At 41.8% G+C, this 22,880-nt stretch overlaps 1 protein-coding gene across 1 annotated transcript in view; it reads right to left on the bottom strand.

Annotated features, from left to right (window-relative positions):
• Window positions 1-22,880, bottom strand: part of IPO9 (importin 9) — a 39,611-nt gene that overhangs the window by 12,586 nt on the left and 4,145 nt on the right. The window contains exons 2-14 of the mRNA XM_080367447.1: window positions 16,430-16,491; window positions 15,686-15,772; window positions 14,512-14,713; window positions 13,987-14,075; window positions 13,620-13,706; window positions 11,776-11,895; window positions 6,964-7,073; window positions 5,335-5,384; window positions 4,644-4,795; window positions 3,470-3,568; window positions 3,224-3,330; window positions 2,202-2,341; window positions 313-472 (exon numbers count right to left, since the gene is read on the bottom strand). Of these exons, the coding sequence (XP_080223573.1) occupies window positions 313-472; window positions 2,202-2,341; window positions 3,224-3,330; window positions 3,470-3,568; window positions 4,644-4,795; window positions 5,335-5,384; window positions 6,964-7,073; window positions 11,776-11,895; window positions 13,620-13,706; window positions 13,987-14,075; window positions 14,512-14,713; window positions 15,686-15,772; window positions 16,430-16,491 (1,465 nt within the window). The remainder of the gene's footprint in view (window positions 1-312; window positions 473-2,201; window positions 2,342-3,223; window positions 3,331-3,469; window positions 3,569-4,643; window positions 4,796-5,334; window positions 5,385-6,963; window positions 7,074-11,775; window positions 11,896-13,619; window positions 13,707-13,986; window positions 14,076-14,511; window positions 14,714-15,685; window positions 15,773-16,429; window positions 16,492-22,880) is intronic.

Below are 22,880 nucleotides of genomic sequence, written 5' to 3'. Positions count from 1 at the left end.
CTTGTGACTGAACAGGAGTCATCTGGGTTTCGTCTTTATGCTTCTCATCGCTATCGAGTTCTGCTTCTCCTTGGGACTGTATCCATTACAACTACTGTAGCCAACCTTGAATCTCAATTTCACAGTCCTCATTGGAGTTATTCTATTTTGAACCTGATTGCTTACACTTTTTAAGTTGACATCTGTTTCATTCAAAGCAAGTATTTCCACAGCCTACACAGAAATAGTATTAGTATTTTAACATACTGGTCTTGTAAGCGTAATTTATACCCGCTATCCCTGCGGCTTTGGAATACCTTAGGGTTTGCTTACCCCCAGATAGCTCTGACTGCAGAGATGCGGACAGAAGGAGGCTGGGTTTCATGTAGACCACTGACAGTAGCTTGCAGGAACTGCTGGATTAGCTCTGGAGACATAGCCACTGTAAAACGGCTGGCGGCCCACAGAGCACGGCCCAGGAGAAAAGGAGACACTGAAGCAAAACAAAAAACCATAGTGGTTTTACAGTAAGTTTTATGAGTTTAAAATTACAACTGCTTCTATCCATTATTCAAAATCTTGTCATCCTGACAAGAAAATGGCAAGATGTGACAGTGAAGACAAGTATGCAGGCATACAAATAATTTTTGTTCATAGGCAGAATTCAGTTTATTTCCTTAGTTATTTCAAAGAATAATTTCTCATTTCTTTAAACAAAAAAAAAAAAAACAACCAAACAAACAACCACCTTCTTCCCTCAACTAGTTACACTTTAATTTGTTCATCAATACAGCAATACATGCTTTACTGATCACTGGAACAAAAGTAACAAAGGCTTCTTCAGTAATTCCTATTCATCTAGCTCAGTATTTTGTCCCCAAGAGCAGCAAACAGCAGCAGCTTAGGAAAAAGAATTAGAGGAACAGAAAATGTACTCGGGGATCTTTCACAGATTCTTCTAGTTTCCAGCCATCACCTTGCAATCACAGAACGTAATGTTCAACAGCACTAGTGAATACTCATTATCTACTCACCTGTTTACACTTATCAAGGTATGATGTATCTTTATCACACTTAACCCTTCTCTGCCTTTTCAGGCTGAAAGTGTCGTTAACTATTTAGGCTACCCTCAAACAGATGATGCTTTCTATTTCTCAGCATCTTTACTGCCATTATTTATACTCCTGCAAGTATTAATTTTAAGATGAGAACATGAAAAACTCCACGCAAGATGTACAGCAAGAGAAAAGCTTTATTTTCTAAGCTAGTATTATAAAACACAAGATTTCTTTGTCTTATTACCATTACTGAGCAGTAAATGATATCCTCTGAGAACTACATACATACTGACTGCAGGAGCTCTTTCTTGAGCACAATAGCTCATCTACAACCCAATACCAAATCTGTACATGTGTGTAAATACATGTAAATAGCTGAGGTTGTTTATTTACAGGCATTGCACACTATGCACTTTGCACACTATTTCTTCATTCAAAATTAAGACAAAAAAAGAAAAAACCTTCTTTGTAATAGGTTAAACAAATGTTTCTTTGATGAAAGCATCCAACAATTTGGTTTTTCTGCACTTAAGCAGCTTAATGTGGACTCACCAATAATGCTCACATTGGCTTAAACTTCTCAAATTTTAATTACTTGCAAGGACTTCTGAGGTGTGACTGCCAACAACTCCTTTGAGTTTCTTGCACACTGATGTAAGATAACATAGAAAGCAGAAGCCTGCACAGTTCCCAATAATAGGATCCCGCTCAGCTAGGAATATTATTTGAATTTATGGGCTATGACTACCATCAGCCTCAGCATAAAGAGAATGGTGTGGTATGGTGCTGCAGAGGTTCTGAAGCCTGTTAAACACTGCTGGTGTCCTTCCCAGAAACAGATACAATACAACAGAACAACTATTTTTCTAGGAAGTTCCCTAAGCAATTGCCCTTCCACCTCCAAGCCCTATAGGCTCAAGCACCCAGCTAACAGTGAGTTTCAACTGAAAGCAGCGCCCCACTTCAAGGACTTATATTAGCCCTGGTTGCATGTGTGAACTCACAGCATAAGATTTATGCCCTTTCACACGTACAATGTGCACAACTGCATTTCACACCACCATGTGCACACAGCAACCTGATTCATCAGACACTTCTGTTGAGAGAGATTTTCAAGGTCTGGCACTCAGCAGTTACTCTGAGCAATGGCAAGGTCCAACATACCTGAAATGTTGAGATCTGCAAGAACAACATTTGTCAGGAAGCCGTGCATATCAAAATGTATCCTACCATTCTTCACACTGTCTGTAATAATAGACTTCACAGAGCCCAGGGCCAGCATACAAGCTTCATGTATTTTCCACCTGCAAAAGAATTAGGATGCCTTTAAGTTTTTCCTTCATCATCGCCTCAAGAAATAGTGCCATGCTTGATTACTCTGTGTGCAGAAGCACTGTGATACCCAGTACATTTAAAGATTTAAAAATGTCTATTCTTGCATTACATTTTGTTAATTATGATGAAATGGAGTTGTGTGTAAATACCGTTTCCCGGTTTTATTTGTGAAGCAAATAACCTACTTTAAAACTTATCACAATTAAGGCAGACAGGGACTCAAATGTCTGATTCTGCAGACATTCAGTTGCTGCTCACTATAACAGAGTGGCTACTCTGACGTGAACAATCAAAACACACACAAACACTGAACTAATGCACTGAAAAACCAAGAGAGAATAGTTATAAAAAAGCAATGAGGTACTTCTACAATTGAGGTCTCTTCTCCTATCGCCAAGTAACATTAAAGAACACAACTCTGAAGTTCTGAAATTAAAACATACATCTGCATATAGCACCTAATCTCTTCCTCACATCCAAGTGGAAAAAAGAAAAAAACCAAACCCTAAAATTTTGAGCTTGATTAACTGGACACAAAATGAAAGTGCTGCCAATTTCTCTTCAGATTATGTATAGTAATTAACATTTCCAATTAGACATTTTAAGGAATTGTCAAGAGTCTGGGGACAGCTAACTCGTGCTAGGAATTGCTGAAAGTATTCCACAAAAGGATCCTGTCATCTGGCTCAAGACCTGCTGGAATTCCTTTTCTTTCCCTCTAATCAGATTTCTCAAATTTCATCCTTGCCCATGTGCCACCAAAAAAATGTAATTAAATTGTGCTGCACCCAATGCTGCAGAACAGCTTGGTATTTGCGTCAGTGTTCTTTCCCGCTGCCCCATCTCCTTACCAGTGCTCAGCACCATTGTTTTTAGCCTGCTCAGCTTCTTGTAGATGTCTTGTAGCTGCTGCAGCCAAAGCAGTTGCACTCTCATTCTGGAAATCAGCAGCCACAGCCTGCACAGAAGGAAGTGATAACACTCATTTGTATAGACGTTTAAAAGTTGGCCTTTTCTGCAAATGCCCTTCATGAAGCTAGGTTTATTATTTGTTAGTATTATTTTGGTTGCATCTAGATGTGGAACACATTGCATACCAGCAACAGATCCTGTGCAGCAATCCTCACTGTATAGGAAAAAGTATCATCGTCTTCATCCTCCACAAACTGTTGTGGATTTGCAGTCCAAACTTTTATCTAAAACAGAAAGGAGACAAAAAAAGGTAGGGTAGATGATGAACTCAGAATGCCATGGGTAAAAAGGAGCTTTTCTGTTGCCAGTAACCAGTTTTGCAAAACTACTTTCAGAATTTTTCTCTGCCATCAGAAGTTGTCATCTTCAACTGATTTTTCTTATATTCTATTGGAGAAACCTTTGAAAATAAGAGACTCTCTCTCTCTCTCTTTTTGTCCAGGGTTCACCTTGCTCTTCTGCTCCTTATTTGAGATTCGAATTTGACAGCACTAATGTTCAACCTGGAATGAACACTACAGTTTTATTTCTAGATGAGGAAAGAGAGAAGCAGATGAATCTTTAACGGTGCCCATTCTCACGCACGCCTACCTGAGCAAAGACAATGGCTGTCAGGCTCGGAAGGCCAGGAGCCACGCAGAATTTCAGCACAAATTATTTTACGCTACTAGCACGATCTTTTCACTATCACAGAAGCCTGGCTATCCCTTTCAACATGATAATCCTCATTTTCACAGCATAATACTTCATGAAGGAATGAAGGAAGAAAGCTTGGGAGGAGTTGGGGTTGTTCAGCCTGGAGAAGAGAAGGCACCGGGGAGACGTTATTGCAGCCTTAAAGATGGAGACTTTTTACCAGGCCCTGCTGTGACAGGACAAGGGGCAACAGATTTAAACTGAAAGAGCGTAGATTCACAATAGATATATAGAAGAAGTAATTTACCATGAAGGTGTTGAGACACTGGAAACATTGCTCGGAGAAGCTGTGGATGCCCCATCATTGGAAGTATTCAAGGTCAGGTTGGACAAGGCTTTGAGCAACTGCTAGTTAAAGATATCCCTATCCGTGGCAGGGGGTTGGACTAGATGATCTTTAAGGTGCCTTCCAACCCAAACCATCCTATGATTCTGTGATTTGCTGTCCACATTACACCACTTAGGAACATTTGGATGCTATTGCCCTAAGTTCTGGCACAACAAAGTATTAGAACACAGCAGCTTTCACACATTGAAACTTCATAGAACATCAGCTGTTTGAAATCATTTCATTTGCTTCCTACACAGGACAAGCATGCTCACCTGCTCCTCTGTGATCTGCATATAAAGGAGGATGTAATAGATCAGCTCTGGCAAAGCCTTCTTCACTGTGCTCTTAAATTTGTTGTTTTCCAACAAGGCATGAACAAATTCAAATATACTGAACACTAGATTTTCAAAGCCCAATACTTCACCTGAACAAAGAAGTGGAGAAAAAAAAGAACATGACTGAATATGCCAAGTTACAGAAAGGCAGAAGTGAAAACAAAACCCATGACCGAATATGCTAACATACAGAAAGATGTAAATGGATGTCAAATATAATCACAAACTGTTAGCTTGTCTGCAGAGATGTTTATTCTTACTCCTGGACTAGCAAGGGTGGCGGCAGCCTCAGGAGGATGTCTGACCTCATCACTTTCTGCTCTCTTCCCACCTCACTGCACATTCCTCGTTAAAACTCAAAGCAACCTAAAACCTGTTTTGTTTCCTTTTGTCCCATTAGTTTTACCTCAAAATTGTTGCAGGACTCACTCCTTGAATAATTAGAAAACTTAAATTACGTTGCTGCATCGATCACAATCACATGTAGCTTGCAAAGAACTGATGGGACACTGGTCTAACACCAGAAATGTACCTTTAAGCACAATCTCCTACTGTGTTTCAGTCGCTGTTTTGACAACAATAATGTTCTCAAAAGAGAAGGCAGAAGTGCCGTTTAACAAGTTCTTACCATCAGAATCCACAGGGTCCTCCACCTCCTCTGTGTAATTTACTTCTGTTCTCACATAAGTGGATGGAGTTAAGTAAATTTGCGTGTTTCTGAAAAGCTAAATCTATTTAGGAACTAATCTGTTGGTCTTAAAATTCCTGATAACTATGGAAGTTTTCTTTTTTAAATAAAATCTTTGACTTTATGCACAGTCCTGTGTTTCTGAGAGGACAAACCCCAGAAGCTCCTGGCTTTGTGCACTGCCTGGCTGCAAAGACCACTTCCACATCACTTCAGCACATCCTTCAGATCATTTGATTACCTTAAACCAAATCCACCCAGGTAACCCAAAACTTCATTTATGTTAAAATTCTGCAAGAATGGAACCACTCAGACTCGCTCTGAGCCAGTCAACGCTTCACTGCTACTGAAGGGTGAGGAGCCACCCCAAGCTCCACAAGCTCCCTAAGCTGTCCCTGCTCCCCGTCAGGCCTCCCCACGAGCCTCCAGCCCTGGGACGTGACAGAGAACTACCCTGGGGGTGGAGAGGAAGGACATTTCTTTGGGGATGGTAAATTTTAAGTCCAACAAGTGCCAGAGCAAACACCAGGGAAGGAAGGACAAGACTCTCCCCTTTTGCAAACAACAAACTATTTTGGTCAGCTCAGGTGCCAGCAGGACTGCAGTGGGAATCAGGACAGAAAAGGGGGAAATGCACCATCAAAAATTTAACAAACAGCAACTTGTATTTTAATGGGTGTCTAAAAAAAGTCAAACAAAACCAGACAGCCCCTACTTGCTCCAGCACTATGGCTACTTTTATGGTGTCCTTGCCCATTTTGACTCTACAAGAGCCTATCACCCAGTATGCAGCAGGATTCTGAAACACAGAACACAAACAAAATATGCAAGCAGCTTTGATATAAAAAGGTCCAGATCTATGATCTCCAGAACAGTCTTTCTTATTGAATCACAGAGGAAAAGCTCAGTCACCCCTTACACTATTATCACAATACAGTGTCCAACTCTGGTGTTTATATCAAAAATTCAGAAAAAGCTACAAGGCGGCCCAGTATTCTACCAATTACAGTCTCATTATAAAAGGCTAAAAAAGCAACTCTGGAATTAACAACATGGAAAGGTTTGACTTATCAGTTTGCACTTACTGGGAAAACTACCAACAGAACACCTCTAATGTGCCTGATTGTGCAGTGAAGCAATGACTGTTATAAAATTCCAAAGGCAAACCAACTTCAACCTTAGCAGCAAGTGTAACCAGACATTAGTACTGCTGTAGCAAGGGCTACTGTAGATTCTGCTTTGCCTGAAGTCTTTACATTGCAACTAGACATCTTTTTAAGAAGACAATCTTCACTGAAGAGTGCCAGAAACAGCACAGAGATCAGCCACAACTCTGCAGCCAGTGTAACATGGGCACTCACATAATATATCATATATGACTTTTAAGCTAAGAGAAACTTAATGGAGCCTAGTGAAGTAACAGAAATATCCGGTACATCTACGCAGCAGATGCCTGTGTTCTGTCCTGGCAGACTACTCCAGCTACCACACTCTTCAGCTGTGTTCAGGTCATTATTGTGTATGAGAAACAGTTTGTCTTGTTCTATTTGAGTTAAAACCATTCACTACAGAGGATATAAGGCGGCACTTTCTGTAAGGGTGTTCCAGACAATGGGCAGGATCTGCTGCATTGACGAAATCATGTGCTTCGGATAGTTTTTCACAAGTGCTGTCACAGCCTGCAACAAAAAGGATTATCAATCAGGAGCATAACTGGGGAAAACCATCAACAAACACTCAAATCATGGGCACTGTTTCATTAACAATTGAGATAATGCAGTGTCTTCCTGCCACAAAGGTCTCCTCTTCTCACTCCTGACCAGGTGGTCCCCTCTCCTGCACAGACTGACAAACAGAGCTCTCCCCATATCTGCTATTTTGCAGGGGAGCAAAGGGATAAGGCAACAGGTACGACTCTGGAAATGGAGACAATGCAATATTTGGGTGGTGAGGTACAGTCCCCAAGCAGAAGTACAGCACTGCCTGCATACGATTACCACCTGGGAGCTATCATGTCTCAGAAAACTCTAATATCGAGTAAAATCAGACCACAGCCTATTTCCCACACTTCTACACATGCAAGCAACACATCTGTTCGCACATCCAGGAAATAGCTGCAGTAGAAAACACCCACTCAGATCAATTCTCTCACCCATTTCAGCTGCAGACAGAGGCAGCCGTGCCAGTCCAACAGAGGGGCTGTTTTGGGAGCAGGTCTACAGGAGATTATGCCTGGAGTTTCATGAAGTTGATCACCCTGATTTAGGGGAGCCCTTTCACTGATGCTTGCCAAAAAGCTTTTGGGAGCCTCCAGGAGTCAAAGAACTCTCACTCCACCGAACAGACACTGTCTCCTCCTGCAGGGGCACAGCTCCAGTTATCTTTTTTCGGATACAGAAGAGCCCCTCACAAACTGCCTGACTGGTGGCTGCTACGAGACATATGGATATCAGCTTGTTTCTTCTTAGCCAATACAAAACACTTTGTCCAGTTTGTTTGTAGCACTGGATACACTAATAGAAATAAAAAAAAAAATCACCTTTCAGAAAAAAACCTCAGCATTTTAGTATCAGTATTAGAGATGAACAGGCAGCCAGAGATAATCCAGATACTTAAGTTTGAGAATGAGTCAGGTAGGTGCTAGAAGCATTACAGAAAAGACCTGTTGAAGCCTCTGGCAAGTTTATGCAAGTGCCGGCAGAGGATCTGAACCTGATTCTGCAGGACTGGAGCAAACTCAACACCCTGAGTATAGCCACAGTAGCATCTAAAGGGACTTGTTCCATACGCCACTGCTTATGAACCCTATGCAAGTTTTTCTTAGCTATGTGCCAAGAAAATCTTGCAGGAAGCATTGCTGGAGTGGGTAAAAGTTCTTCAATTCAATAGCTCTGCAGTTCTAACAACAGAAGACTGCATTTGCAAGTTCACCACTTTCCTGCAGAGCAAGTCATTAAAAAAAGAACACTCTCTCCTGTCAAATGTTGTACTTCAACCCCTGTCCTCTCATTCTACCAATTCCCACTGCTTGTTTGAGCTAAAAGAACTACTTCACAGATCTCCTCCTCTGCCAGTCCCCCTGTACTGCTCCACCAGCATGTAAATTCCCATAGAAAATCCTTATCCACCTCTTCAGAGCAAAGTCCAGCTGCTCCCCAAGCAGGACTTTTAACGGCCAAGCCAGGCAATAACTGACTGCACCCATACCTGTAGCCTGACTCACCACAAAGACCCACCAAAATCACCGCCGGGGAAGCAACACAACAGCTCCTGAACCCCTTCCAGCTATTCTGCAAGCAAACATCCATCCACATCTTGACTAATTGCTCAGCAGCTCCTTACAGTCACTCTGTAGTAAACCTTCTTCTTCTTTCACCTCATACTTGTGCTTTTAGATGGAGAAGGAATCCCCAAATTTGTGGATAAAAAGCTTACGATATATTCTAGCCAGCAGCAGAAGAGCACACTAGAGCTAAATGCTCAGTAAGAGTACAGCAGGTGCAGGTTATGTACTTTGCTCATAAACTTAGGAAATTTGCCAAAAGACGGCTATCATCATCCAAGAACAAAGAGGGTATGATTATTTTTCATAACTAATTATTTGTTCCAACAGCAGAAAAAAAGATAAGCATAACTTCACTGACCCACCTAATATACAGGTGTTGAAAGAACAGATTTTAAGTGTAAGCAAAGAAGCACTACATCAAGGTAGTAAGACACTTTAGACTGTTGGTTAATTGGTGCTCTTGATATAATTACTGCACACTAAGTATATCATATTTGTATTCCCTTGCTATCAAATTTGCCTTATCTCTGTTACTTGTCATGTTTAATCACACTGTTTCTCTCAAAACAATCAATAGCGGCATGTTCAACAACACTGGAATTAGGATTCAAGAATCATTTAGTTGCAGCTCATTCATCCTCAGGGATACCAATTTAATTCATGCTAAACCATCAAACAACAAAACCATAAATTACACCACTGGTATTTCATTCTAGTCCTCAGTTGAAAACATATTTGTTGTGGCCAAACCTCCACACTGTCCTCCAAGGGTTAAAGGCACTAACTTTCCTGCTGAGCAAGTGCTTCTAAACTTGTAATTTAAAATCTAAACCAGGAAAGATTGGGGACAAATTAACAATCAGTGGCTCGCCATGATGCGATCCAACCTACTTACTTTCTTAAACAGGATAACCGTCCTAGCGGATCAGACAGATGTGTATGCTTCAGTATTACTTGTTAAAGCTTTTGACACTGTCCTGCATAACGTTCTTAGATGGAAAACAAGACATTTTAGGTCAAAGCTGCCTCGCATTTCCAGAGAACTCCACAAACCTTGGAGTACAAAGCTCTCAAGAGTCAGGGGGAGGGGGAAATCTTTCTGTCATTTGCTGCACAGCACTTCATTAAGAAAAAAAAAAAAGAAGACAGGATTGAGTTTGCATCTGGTTGAATATGTACTATAAAAAAAGGCTCAATTTCCTCCTCCATTGCATCAGCACTTCAAGGGGTTCCTGTAATGATCTCATCTGTAGAGCTGGCTTAACTAATCCCTTGAGGTCTCTTACTTCTGCATTACAATGACTATAAAATCCACTTTTCTGGAATTGAAAGCAATTTGTAAGTCTTTCACCTGAATCCTTCCTCCCTTACAAAACTGGTATCATCAGCTTAGAAACCTTAAGCAACAAAATCATGAATTGCCCTGAGCCAACAGCCAGAATACTCATCTCTTCACAAAAAGCCTCCTACAAACCACTTGTCAGCAACAGATCTCCTGAACTGACTGATTTTCTGCTGCCATCAGTGCCACCCAACATACAATAGCGCATTCAGACTGAAATCCTCTCTTGTGTTGCACCCACCTAGCAGTGGCCAAAAGCAGATGCCCACACACAATTAAGGAACAGAGCAAGAACATGATGACATCTCAAATACCTTCGCAGTCCATCACATCTTTTTAAGAGACTACTGCTGCGTATCAATGCAGACATACAAATACAAATAGCTCCAATTCCAGTAAGCACTGTTACATAAATAAAAAAGGCTGCAGAATGTATGAATGTAACAAGAACAGAACTGGTCTATGGTTAGAGTGAAACTATATTACAACTGCTTTCTGTGTAGGCTGAAAACTATTTCTACTCATTAAAGATCTGAATGTATGTATCTGGAATCAAAGATCCAAACATACCTGAGGGGCAGCCTGTTCAAATCAAAATTACACCCTGCAGAGTATTCCCTTCATGTCAGTGTTCCTATATGTTACTGCCCCAGGAATTGCAGCACAGCCAATAAAAAGGAAAAAAAATAACCCCACAAGAGATTCTCTCTCAAGAAAACTTGCCAACGTTCTGCCCCAAACTCCCTTCCATTTGATGCTCCACAGCAAAAAATAACCTCCTGGTGTTTCAATACAGGTGTACAATACCTGTAACCTCTTACGGAGAAGTGACAGGATGCCATAACCAGGGTACTGCTGCCTTGAACAGGACTAAGAAAACAAGTTCTACAACACAGAACTCGGCAGTTTCTAGTTTGTATAATATGATAGCACCCTCCCAGCACTCATTTTCATGCTTCAGCGCAAAGCTGGTTTACAAAAAACTTTTGATGCTTGTTTTCAATAACTCTTCTTCATTATTTTCTTCAGGGAATGTGGCTGAATGCGTCTCTGCCATGCATCTTCAGGAAGCTGTACACTGTGAGCCAAGTCTTGGCTGGGCTAAGCAAATGGAAGATCTGGATTTGATTCTGCAGCTTATGTTTTTGAGCTCTTTTCTCTCCTATGTTGCAGGCAGCTCACCCTAGAACTCCAGTGCTTTCCCAGCTGTTGAAGGGCTCTCCACACCTACACTGGCACCCTTCTCCCCACGCACCGAGCTACATGTACACAGCACTCTGCAATCCGATCTTTCTCCAGCAAACCAGAAGAATGCAAAGACTTTCTCTCTTTTGCAGAGATAATCATTAAAGAGGAGGCAAGTTCTAGAAAAGCACGTGCACATAGTATATTTTTAAAACTTCATTGCAGCAGAATTCTGCAGCATCTTTAGAAAAGAGATATTTAACTACAGAGTATGGTGTTCCAACAAGATGTCTTAGATCAGCAAATGACAAAGACAGGCTGTCCAATAGATCGATCCCTATGGATCTTTTTATGGACAGATGCCTATGGATCTCATCACAGACACCTTCAGTACAGGCAGACCTATTTATTTCAATGTTGCATGGTACTGTGAGACAAAACACTTCATTATTGATACCATGAGCAATACTAGCAGAGGTGACATGCACTCATGCTTCTCTGCTTTCCAGCACATCTGACAGTCTTATTGGTATTCAGTTCTTCATCTGATCAGTCTGGAGTGACTTACCTTTAATACTTCCATCTTAAACCCGCTGTCTGATGTAGGTCCATCAGGCATTTGCAGGGCCTGAACAAAGGCCTCTGTGAACTGCTGCACCACCGGAAAAATCAGGACTTTGGCCGCACCCTAGTTGTAATAAATGCAAACACAGGTGAAAACTAGATAAAGAACCCCCACATCGAACAAGTAAAGCATGAGAAGCAGTGGAAATTGCACTTTTCTGCTACAAAACCCAAGAGGGACTTAAGGCAACTGCAGAACGTTGCAAAGTCACATGAAATACTTGTTCATCACTTTGGCCCTCTCCTCATGTTGGAAACTAAGCTCAGTTGAATCTCACCTTTCAAAACTGCACAGCACAGACTGCTACAAAACACACACCTACATCTAAGCTAATCACTTCAGACTCTAAAAAGAGATCCAGACAATCCAGTTCAGACAGTCTCAGGAGCACATCCTCCTAAAGAGGCACTTTCATTTGATTAGATGAATCATGCCCTGCACCCCATCACCGCCCCCCGCCTCAAGCTATTAAAGAAATCTGGGGTGACTACATCGCACATGAGCAATTACATTGAACCCTGCGGATGGCATTTATCTCCTCCTGAGCCACACTACCCCAAACCAAGCAAGCTCTTTGTGAGCTGAGTATCAACAGCTGGCCTGAAGATTACCATGATGATTCTACCTCAGAAAATGCAGCGAGTATTTTTCCAGATGTCAAAGCACTCCATAAGCGGCGTTTGGCACAGCAAGTAATATTGGACAAAAATAATTTGATTGAAAATATCCCTCATAACTCCATAGCTAAGACAGCAAAATTGTATGTTTAAGCCAACTACAAAATATCACCTTAGCAATTTATAAAAAGATGGCTGCTTTTTTTAAAAAAAAGTCAAATTTCAATAAGAAAATGTTTCATATGCAATATAAAGGATACTTTCAGCCCTTCTCCAGAATAAGACAGTGGGGAGCTACTACTATACTTTGGATACAGGTATAGCTGCATGGTATATTGCATAAGTATCCTTGTCAGTGCAGTACAGATATGCTGTAATTATCAGAACTTCCCAAAAGCCTGCGCTGAATCGCTGCCTGTGCAAACAGGGAGGAAGCAAAAGCTATAGCCACTCAGCAACAACCAGCCACTAGACTGAGAGTCACCCTTTCCTGTCTTCACCTCCCAAAAGTTTAAAAAAAACCAATTTATTGCCTGGGGAGTGGTGGGAAACCCACTTGTCAAAGGCCATATAAAATGCAGATGTGCCCAGAGCCAGACAGGAGACTCCTGTATTAAGCTGCTTAACTGCATAGCATTTTTTTCTTAACAGCTGCTCTTTCAAAAATTTGGTTTGGTTTCCACCACTCGTTTCAGAACAAAAGGTTAAGATACATGCTAAAGCAACTGATGAAGTTCCAGGAGCTTGTAACCCAACGCCTTGCCCAAGGGCCAGAAAACTGCACATCATAACCCAGATGGCCAAGGCCTGGCAGTTTATCAGGACACACAGGCAATTTATCCAGGTTCACCTGGAGACTGGAAGCTACAACAGGGATCTCCAGACAAAGGGATGATACTCCCCACACTGACTGCCCTTTCTCTGAGCTGTTATGAGCACATGTGCTGATACGTCACAAGTTAAACTTAATTATGGAAACTAAGTCCCAGTATCAAGGCATGCACGTGGAGGGGGGAGCTGGCCACTTTACATGTATTAAATTAATCCCTCTTCCCCAGAATTACAGCTGACAAGAGTATGTAATTCTCCAATGTTTTGTTTTCATATCAATGTTTAGAACCTCATGCAGTTTGAATTCAATATATTTTGTATGGTAGGTTAAACTCTTGCCTTTTCCAGTTCCTCCATGTTACAGATCATGTGGGCACATGTGGTAAATATCTCCACTGCACGTGACCTTGTGCGGATACCATACACCTAGAAAAAATTTTAAATAATAGATCAGGAACACAGATATTTCCTTTAGTTTTCTTTTAATTGCATTTATTTTTTCCTTTAACTTGATTCTCTCATTTTATCATTGGCTTCAACATTTTTGTTGAAACATTAGCTGCCATCAACTATCAGACCATCAAGAAAATTCCTTAAGTCTAACTCATATTACAATACAGCTTAAGCATTAAATCTGGAGCTTCTCTGCTCCAAGAAACAACCCCACCAATACCATCCAGTACCATCTTAGTAGTGAAGATTGTACCTCTGCCATTGTGAAAATTTTGTACATCTCTGGAAGAATAACAGGAGCAACGAGTGGCATCTGTGTGTCTGTCACTTCCCGTGTAAATTCTACAAAATGGAAAAAGAAGGGAAGTTCTTATAAGAAAACAAATTCATAGGCAACAGCAACAACAGAATCTTTGGGAAACACTAAGCATACTGGAAACCTGTTGATTTGTACTTTACACCAGTGTCATCTGGCCTACCCATGGCAATCCTTGAAGGCAAGCAGAAAAATAACACACTAAAAATTGCAGGTATCTGGAAAGCACGGTGTTACAATCAAAGTTCCTCCTGAGCTATAACTTGTAGCACACACATTCTTCCTCAGCTTTCACGACATATACTGAGCATGCAATTCAACAGTGATCAACAAGCATCACGCCCCGGAGAAGAGAAGCTGAAAATTCTTTGATTTGGAGTGAAAAATGACAGAATACTAGCATAAGGAAAAGCTCAAACCACTTCCCACATGAGCCTGGCCAAAGCTCTCGCGTACACATACCTGTAAGCACTCTCATGGCTCCGTGCACTGCATTCACATCTCCACTAACCAGCATCTCCATCAAGAGATTGAAAAGCTCAGGCCAGGCTTCAGGCCAGTCCCAATGGGCTATTGCTGAAACTGCATAAGCGACACTCGAGCGCACTTTGCTGATGGATTCTCTCAGCCCATTGGGCAGGAGCTCCCTAATAGCAACTTTTGCCTGTAGAGAATAACATTATTTAGCAAAACAGATCCCCAGTCATAAAACAATTTAATAAAAAAAATAATGTATACCTATGACTTTTGATTGTCATAGGTATTGATATTGATTCAACTTTGGTTTTACAAAACCACTCGAGACAACAAAACTTGCACACTACACCCCATAATTTTTTTTACAGAAAACTGCACGGTGTGTTTTAACATAGCATTCTTCTCACACAGAGCACTTGGTCAAGCATACAGTAAATAGCCCACAGCTGCAACTAGACAGGATGTAGATAGCTACATGGAAGACATCCAGAGTTAGCAGAGATAAATCCCAGCTCCAGTGTCAGGGACTATGTTTGCTTACTTTGGAAGATTTTAGTAAACAAGAACTAGTCACCCAACCCTGAAGGGACAGGAAAAAAAGACAGCACTTCTGGGGCATAATTCACAAGATTTATTTCAAGCAATTATCTCTGAATGGGATGAATCATACCTTAGATGCAAGAGAGAGTCCAGTCAAAGCAGTAAAGGGCTAGAATCTCTGGCCATTTTAGCTGTTAGATACTCCTACTGAACAGGTTTTTAATGAAACCCAGCAGACCTTTAAACTGAAATTTGTCATGGGAAAATAGTCTCTAAGTCCCAAACCAAAACCCACAAGTTTTGGCAAATCTCTGAAAAAGGACTGCCAGAACCAGTATTTGTAAAACTTACAAAGCAGTTTCCTTCCAGTCTTGCTTTTAGAGCAGCAGAAACATTACAGCTGATTTCTTCCTACAGAAATTAGCCCAAGCTTCCCAAGTCTAGTGTTGTTTTAAGCAACTGAAAACAGATTTTCAAAGTGGAAAATGTCAGAAAACCTTAACTGAAGCCATTAATCCTCAAATACACAAGTGCACTGGCACTTTTTAAACCACCTACAAAATCAATATTCTTGATGGATAAAGTGTCTCAAAGTAGACAACATGAAACCAAATCTTACCCTTTCTGTGGTCTCGGGAGGTCTAAACTTTTCTGACTGAGAACACCAGTGAGTTTCCACATACTGCTTCAAAATGACAGATGCTAGCTGCGTTAGAAGAGAGGTCAAGAATCACCAACAAATCTTGCAACCATGGCAAGCGTCACCCCTGACCCATTTGCTCAGCCCCTTGTCCCACCACGCTGCTTTTAGGGAGGCAACAGGGCTTGCCAAAAACACAAAAAATCTTTGTGAAACGGACAGAAAAAAGCTACCACAGTAGAAAGATGAACTGATGACTGTTCACTGAGCAATGATGGCCTGTACAACACTGACCCAAGGCGGGTCAGCTTCATTTACTCACCTCTACAAAGGCCCAAGATACAGGCCACAAGTTAACTAAAGAAATACTGAACCTAAACTTGCTTTTCAAGGAGGAAAACACCTACAGCAAAAGCTGCTGCAAAGAAGCCACACTTCAGCTTGCTGATGCCTACCATCCATGTAATAAGTCGTGCCCGTTCCCAGTACAGTACTGTCTCAGCACCAGGCTTATTAAGTCCAAAAAAAGCTCTATTTATAATGAAGGTTAACACTTGAATAATGTTGATAAAGAAAGTAACAACTCTAGAGAGATGTAAAGCTCTTCTAGAGAAGCAGTAATAGAAAACTACCTCCAATTTTTCACCTGGAAACATGAGAGAATATTTTAAATACCAAGGAAAATACCACCCAAATTTTTTCTGCAGTTCCAGGTAAACTCACCTGACGGATGGCCAAAGCTCCCTGGGGATCTACAGTCAGTTCTGCTAAATGAACACCAAATTCTGCAAGAAAAGAAAAAAAGTTGTTAGTATCATAACTTCTATTCCCACACAGCAAAATTCATCAAGATTTTTGGAGAAAGACATCATACCAATTGAATGACTCATATGTGGGAAGAAGACAATTCCATAGTGTAGCTACTCAAATGAATCATGAGCATTAACTCTCCCCTATGCTCTCCGCACAAACTTCATTTATTTTTTCAGCTTATTCCTTTCTCTTGCAGGCAAAAAGTTTTGCAGTGCAGGCTGGTAACAAGCAAATTATTTGCAACTTAAAACAAATTAAAATAAAATCATATCTACAATGTAACATCATTAGTCAAGCTCCTACATGAAGGATGCGTGGATAAGATCTAGGATGGAGTAAGACCATCAGCGAGCAGTCCCTTTTGGGACCAGCCGGGTTCATCCAGAGAGTGCTTTGGAAAGATCACTTCAGCTGTCCCAAATCACACCCTCAGACAGCTGAGAACGAACCAAGCGCCTTCCCGAGCAAACCCTGCCCAAGCACACTGACACCAGGAACTGCCTGTACAATCGTTCAGGCTGTGGGACATTCTCCAGCCAGAAATTTGTCCAGAAAAAGCAAGAGCTTCTTTCAATTGCCAAACAAGTTCTGTAACAAAGGCAAAATTAAAATGCTTGTAACAATTCTGTTCATGACTGAGCACAGGAAATAAAAAGCAGGAAGAGCAGCTGTTCTAGTATGGTAAATCCATATGCCATGATACATGAGCTTAAAATTGCAACTTTAAGTTCCGGGTAGCTGACAACTGGACTAAACATTTCATTTAATGTCACTAGTCTTCTTAAGAAATGTTTAAGATTTTAGTTCTAGAAACTGTGGAGCAGAAGGTATGCCCTGAGGTCCCTTTAGCACAACCTGACTCCTGTGGATAGGTTAAACGTGCTGACAGCATCCCCAACAAAAACGTATAGAAAATTCTTCTCAAAGGAGTTCTGCAACTCTCCTTAGCAGCATTTTTGAGTGCTTCACAAATGCAGTTATCTGAGTTTCTCCTAACATCCACCTCACTTGTAAAGGCTTTTCTGTGTTGGGAGAGAATTGCCTCTCACTTTTCCATGCTTACACTCAACCTTTCATCATAGATCTCCTTAGAAAAGGAGAAAAAAACCCTCTTATCCTAGGTGCAAAAGCAGGGAGCCTCATTTGGAGTTCTTAACATAATACTCCTCTTAACTAGTAGCAGTAATTATTCTTCTATCTGTCTGCAATATTCCAGACTTGAGTATGGCATTGCATTACAGCCACATTTTTAAAGGGTGTGTATGAACTAAGAAGCCAGAATAAATGCAATGGTTTCACATAGTTGTAACTCACTAACATGACTATTTTGCCATCTTTAAATCACTTTGCATATCTGCATTTGATTTTTCCCCTTTACATATGGTACTCTGCACTTGATTTACAATATTTTGTTTCTGATTTTAGGCCATCTCTCCAGTTTTCCAACATCTTTTTAATTCTGCCTCCCAAGCAGACTGCGGTGCCACTGTTGGTAACTACAGGCATACTCACTACGGCAGCGACCAAGAGCTGTCTTAAAAGCCCCTTGGGTTTGACAATAAGCCACTGATAACTACTCTACACACAGGCTTTCAGCCAACTGTGTATCTTAAAAATATTACAAAACTGCATCTCTTAACTGATAAATAACCGTTGTGGCAAAATCAGGAACCCCACTGAACTCACATCACTCACGCACAGCGCTTGCTTGTTTAAGCAATAAGCCAGCTCTCCCATCAAAGAAAAATTACATGGATTTATCAAGAAAAGATCATATAAAACAGCATTTGCTGCATAGCACCTATTTATCCTGTTATGTTGCAGACACTGGCGAGCTGTTTAATGACGTGGTCCAAGAATCTTTCTGGGGACTGAAATTACATTGGCTCCTCTATTCTCAAAGAATTGGTTTATTACTGGTTTTTTCCCAGTTGGCTAGGAACTTTGTGTCTTTATCATGGATAACTGCAGTTAAAACGCATCCCTTGGTGTTTCTTCCACTTATATTTTGTAGATTTGAGATATCAGAAGCACCAAGTCTTCTACCCAAGATAGAAGTCTGTAAAACCAAAAGATTAGAAACTTTTAATGAAGGGGCTGGCATAGGGAACACTTAGCAAACACTTTTCGTCCCAGCTCTGCTTCTCCTCCATTAACCTCAATATTAGTGAAATCCAACTCTCCTCCTTCACAAACAAGCTCCATCTACCACACAACCAGTTCATGCAACCTCTTCATCTCCAGCTTTTTGGAGAAATTAAGTGAGACCGAACCAAACCAAACAGTATTAAGCAACCAAGGAGAAACAAATGAGCAGGACTTTCTACCGAATCAGTGCAGTTCACATCCTGCCTTGCTGAAGTGGGTCAGCACTGACCGAGCGAGTCCAGCTCAGCACGTCCACACAGAGCTCGTTCGGGAGCTGCTACAGGTCCCTTGTAGTTGCCTCTGCTGCCAACAGAGACAGGCAGCAGCAGAGGCCCTGGTAGTTGCTGCAGCCAACCCAGGTGAACCCACTGCACCACGGCCACCAACACTCCAAACTAAAACATCATACAGTTTGCAGAGACCAGACCTCACAACCGCAGCAGTGTCAGAAACAGACCACTCCCTTCACCCAACATCTGCCCACTCCTTGTGCATCAGTCTTCAGCTACGCAGGCAATGTTTTCCACAGGACTGGTTTTCAATATGTTTTAAAGAACGTCTTCAGAATTTCTTAGTGATTAAGTATTCTTTATTGTCGGCGCCGGGTGTACGGGGGATCCTTCCACCAATCGTACACACCCAGAGGGGCAGATTATCTTATATTTATATAATGAAACAATGAATATTCCATTAACGCCTATACATATTCATTACCTGAACCCGCCTACCCTCGCTTCGTATGCTAATTAGCTTATCAGTCTTTCACGCTTGCGCAGATTCTTCCAAAAATTGTGGGCCGGGGTCTTTAGAATGTGGGCAGTAGTCTATGGGAGGAAGGCCATAGGTCTTCCTCATGGTGTACTTTTCACCTTAGGTCTCAAAAGTGATGAGTTGGCAGACTTGTAGAAATCTTTCCCAGGGTTTTTTACAATACCCCTTGTAGTTTTACTCAGGGACATCCAGCTGTCCCGTTATCTCCTTGGTAGGGCAGCTTGCTTTGCAGATAAGGAGGACAGCTCCCCTTGCAGAGATTTGCAACTTTCTCGCCAGAACAGTCTATATGATCTTTCAGACATTTTAACCCCTTTGTCGCTATACAATTACAAGCTTATTTATGCATTAAAATGAATATTGGTTTATGAATACAAACTTGACCATATTATTTACAGCTTATTCACATCAAATAACATAATCATAAAGTAATTTGGGCTGAAAGGGACCTCGGGAGGTCATCCTGTCCAACCTCCTGCTCAAAGTAGGGTCAGTCATGGGGTCAGACCAGTGCAGAACATGGAGAGCATCTGCAGACAGACTAGGGAGAAATGCCAAGCAAGTACCTAAAGCCCAGCCATAGTTTTTACATGCTACAAACGTGCTTCTTTGAGGAACTTCTTCAGCATCCATCATGATGCTCAACGACTACTCCAAAAGCTCTCTCTTCTTCAGGACACCCCTGAAAACTACAACTGTATTTTTGTATTTTCTCAGCAAAGGACAGAAAGATTAAGGCCACTTCTCCCCAGCATCTGCGATGGCTTTAGGCATCTCACTTGAAATGTCTTTTTCACAACTTCGCACTACACTCAGCATGTCTGCAGCATTTCACAGTGCAAATAATGGCATTTACTGCTGTGAATAACCCTTCTTCCTGAAAGTCAGATTGTTTCAATTTCCCTGTTAAAAATTCAGTTTAATATTAAAATGTTAATTCTGTTACAAATCCAGCTCAGTTTATCCATACACAGATTTCCACCCAGTTCTGCCCATCATCCACTCTACCACAATTCAAGTTACAGCCAAGAGACCACCATACAACCACGTGTTACAGTCAAGTCTCCAGAATCCCTTCTTCCACACAATACTCTGGTTTTATGGCACAAAATCATGTATTCAAGGAGGTACCCAATGCAATACAGAAATTACTCTCAAAGCCATATGCATTAACACACTTACATCGGGAAGGAGCTGACCATCAGCAAAAGCACGCTGAACTGGTGAAGCACAAGTGATGCTACGAGTTTCATGCTATCATTGTACCTATAGCTGCTCTCCTCATACAAATGGACAGCAAGCTGTATCATGCAAATATCATCAGAGATTCAGTGGAGTTTTAAACCATCGATCTAAATGTGTGGAGCCACCTACTCTGAAAGATACTTAAAGAACAATTACAAGACCTGTAAAGCCAATATTCAAAACTGAGATGACATTCCAATCAAAGCATTGGGACTAGTCTCAAACAAGATGGACAAGAAACTTTAAAGAGGGTCAGAGTGCCCAGGTTGACATGAATCAATTTGCTAAGGTCAGCACCGTCTTCAGAGCCACCTGCATATCTTGGCTTCTGGCAACAAACCTCGCAAAGGACTGAGCTGAAGATGCCTTTCCATACACAGGCTATCACAACACAAGCCACGCTGAAGACAGCCTTATAAATGCCTTTTCTACTGCAAAAATGGCAAACAAACAGGTAAGGTAGACAGGCAAAAAAAAGGCAATTCTGCAGCCTGGAGTGACCACCACACTTCCAGAGCACAGGATCTGATAGCTCAGAGACTTAACACCGTCACCATCAAACTCGTTATCTAACCAGGAAAGCTGGTAGCAGTATTTTTCAGCTGTATAAGAAGCTGGCATTAAATCTCCTTATCAGCATAATTTAGGACTCCGTTACAGACACTGCTCCTCTTCATAGGGTCAAAGTGTGATCCCTTCTGGGGGACGTGCACCTCCTGCAGAGCGACACTGTCCTTGCTCTGACATTCCCGCAGATGGCTTGGCCTCCATACCTGTTCTCCAATATAGGAAGACCTAGAGCAAGAGATTATTTTTGCACATTACAGAATTATCCTCAAGTTGTCGTAATGACATCAGCCGTAGTGCGCACACATATACCGTCAGAGATGGTGTATGATGTTACCTGGACAGACTAAATAAAGGGGGCATGGAAACACCATTCCCATTTCACTGGGAACAAGTTAACGGTGGAGTCAAGCCAAGTTAGACACACAGACAGCAGCACCGCTCCGCAGCCTGGAGCCCTCATTTCCCCCACCTTCTGTCCTGAACAGTCCAGGCAACGCTTTTATTTATGTTCCATTAAAACCTAGAGACAACAAAGGTCACCAGGTGAACTTCCACCTTTCTGGAAGCTGACAATAACACATCTCCCATCCCCAAGCTGTCAGGTGGTGCCTATTCCTACACTTTCTCAGCAGACAGAAGATGCAGAAGCAGGAAAGAAGCTGAGTTTCTGGGGACATGTTTGGAAGTTGTTGAAGGGTGACATGGCAGGAAGAAACTGCCACCACACATTCCCTACCCCAAAGCTGACATCCCATATTCCTCCAGAACAGCTGTATCGAGTGAGACAGGAGACTCTCCTGGACAGTTCAGCCTGCTCCAGAGGCTCACCTCTGACTGCATTTCTGCCCATCCCCTTGTACAAGCACCAGCCAGATCCACTATCAACCTGCTCCAGGGAGCAAACTACATCCTCACAAAAAACTGAACCATCTCAACCTGGCTAAAACCTGCATGGAAGAGAGCGGGGGCTAGCACGGGGCAGCCCACAGCACCCAGGGAGAGCTAACTGCTGTATGGGCTTAACTGCATTACAAAACCCTACCTGCAAACAGCTTACAAAAAAGGTGAGGGCAGAGCAACACTTCCCCCAACACACCTCCTGAGAAATCTTGGCATTAGGAACTGCCTGAAAGCAAGTTTGTATCCAGCCACCGTGTTCAATGGTTGGTGAGGAGGTTTTTCCCCTCCAGGAACGTCAAAACACTTTTAAACCATTTCTACCTCTAACATCCAACAGCAACGAGTTCCACATTTTGCACACGGAGGGGAAACAACCTAATTCCTTCTGCTTGTTTCGGACTCATTTTTACCTCACCTCAGCTTTATGAGAAGTCATAAACGATCACTTCCCACTCACCTTCTCTGTTGCTTATGATTTTAGAGCCTCCAATTCTGCTAAGTCTTTCACAGGCAGAAAAGTCAATGCATTCGCTCCTTCTGAGAACAGCAGCTTTTCCACACGCCTGTGAATGTCTCCGTGCTGCTTTTTTACCGCACTGCTTTACCCCTCCTGAGAGCAGCAAGCCAGTAATGCATGCAGCACTCAGACTGCAGAAGCATGAGGAATTTATGTCGGGCTTTGTTCTCTGTTCCCTCCTTAATGGTCCATTTGGCTTTCTGAGCACGG

The sequence above is a fragment of the Falco punctatus genome (genome assembly GCF_963210335.1).
Source record: "Falco punctatus genome assembly, chromosome: 17".
Lineage (NCBI taxonomy): Eukaryota > Metazoa > Chordata > Aves > Falconiformes > Falconidae > Falco > Falco punctatus.
Note: the sequence above shows the minus strand (reverse complement) of the source record. Positions and strands in the feature narration are given on the sequence as shown.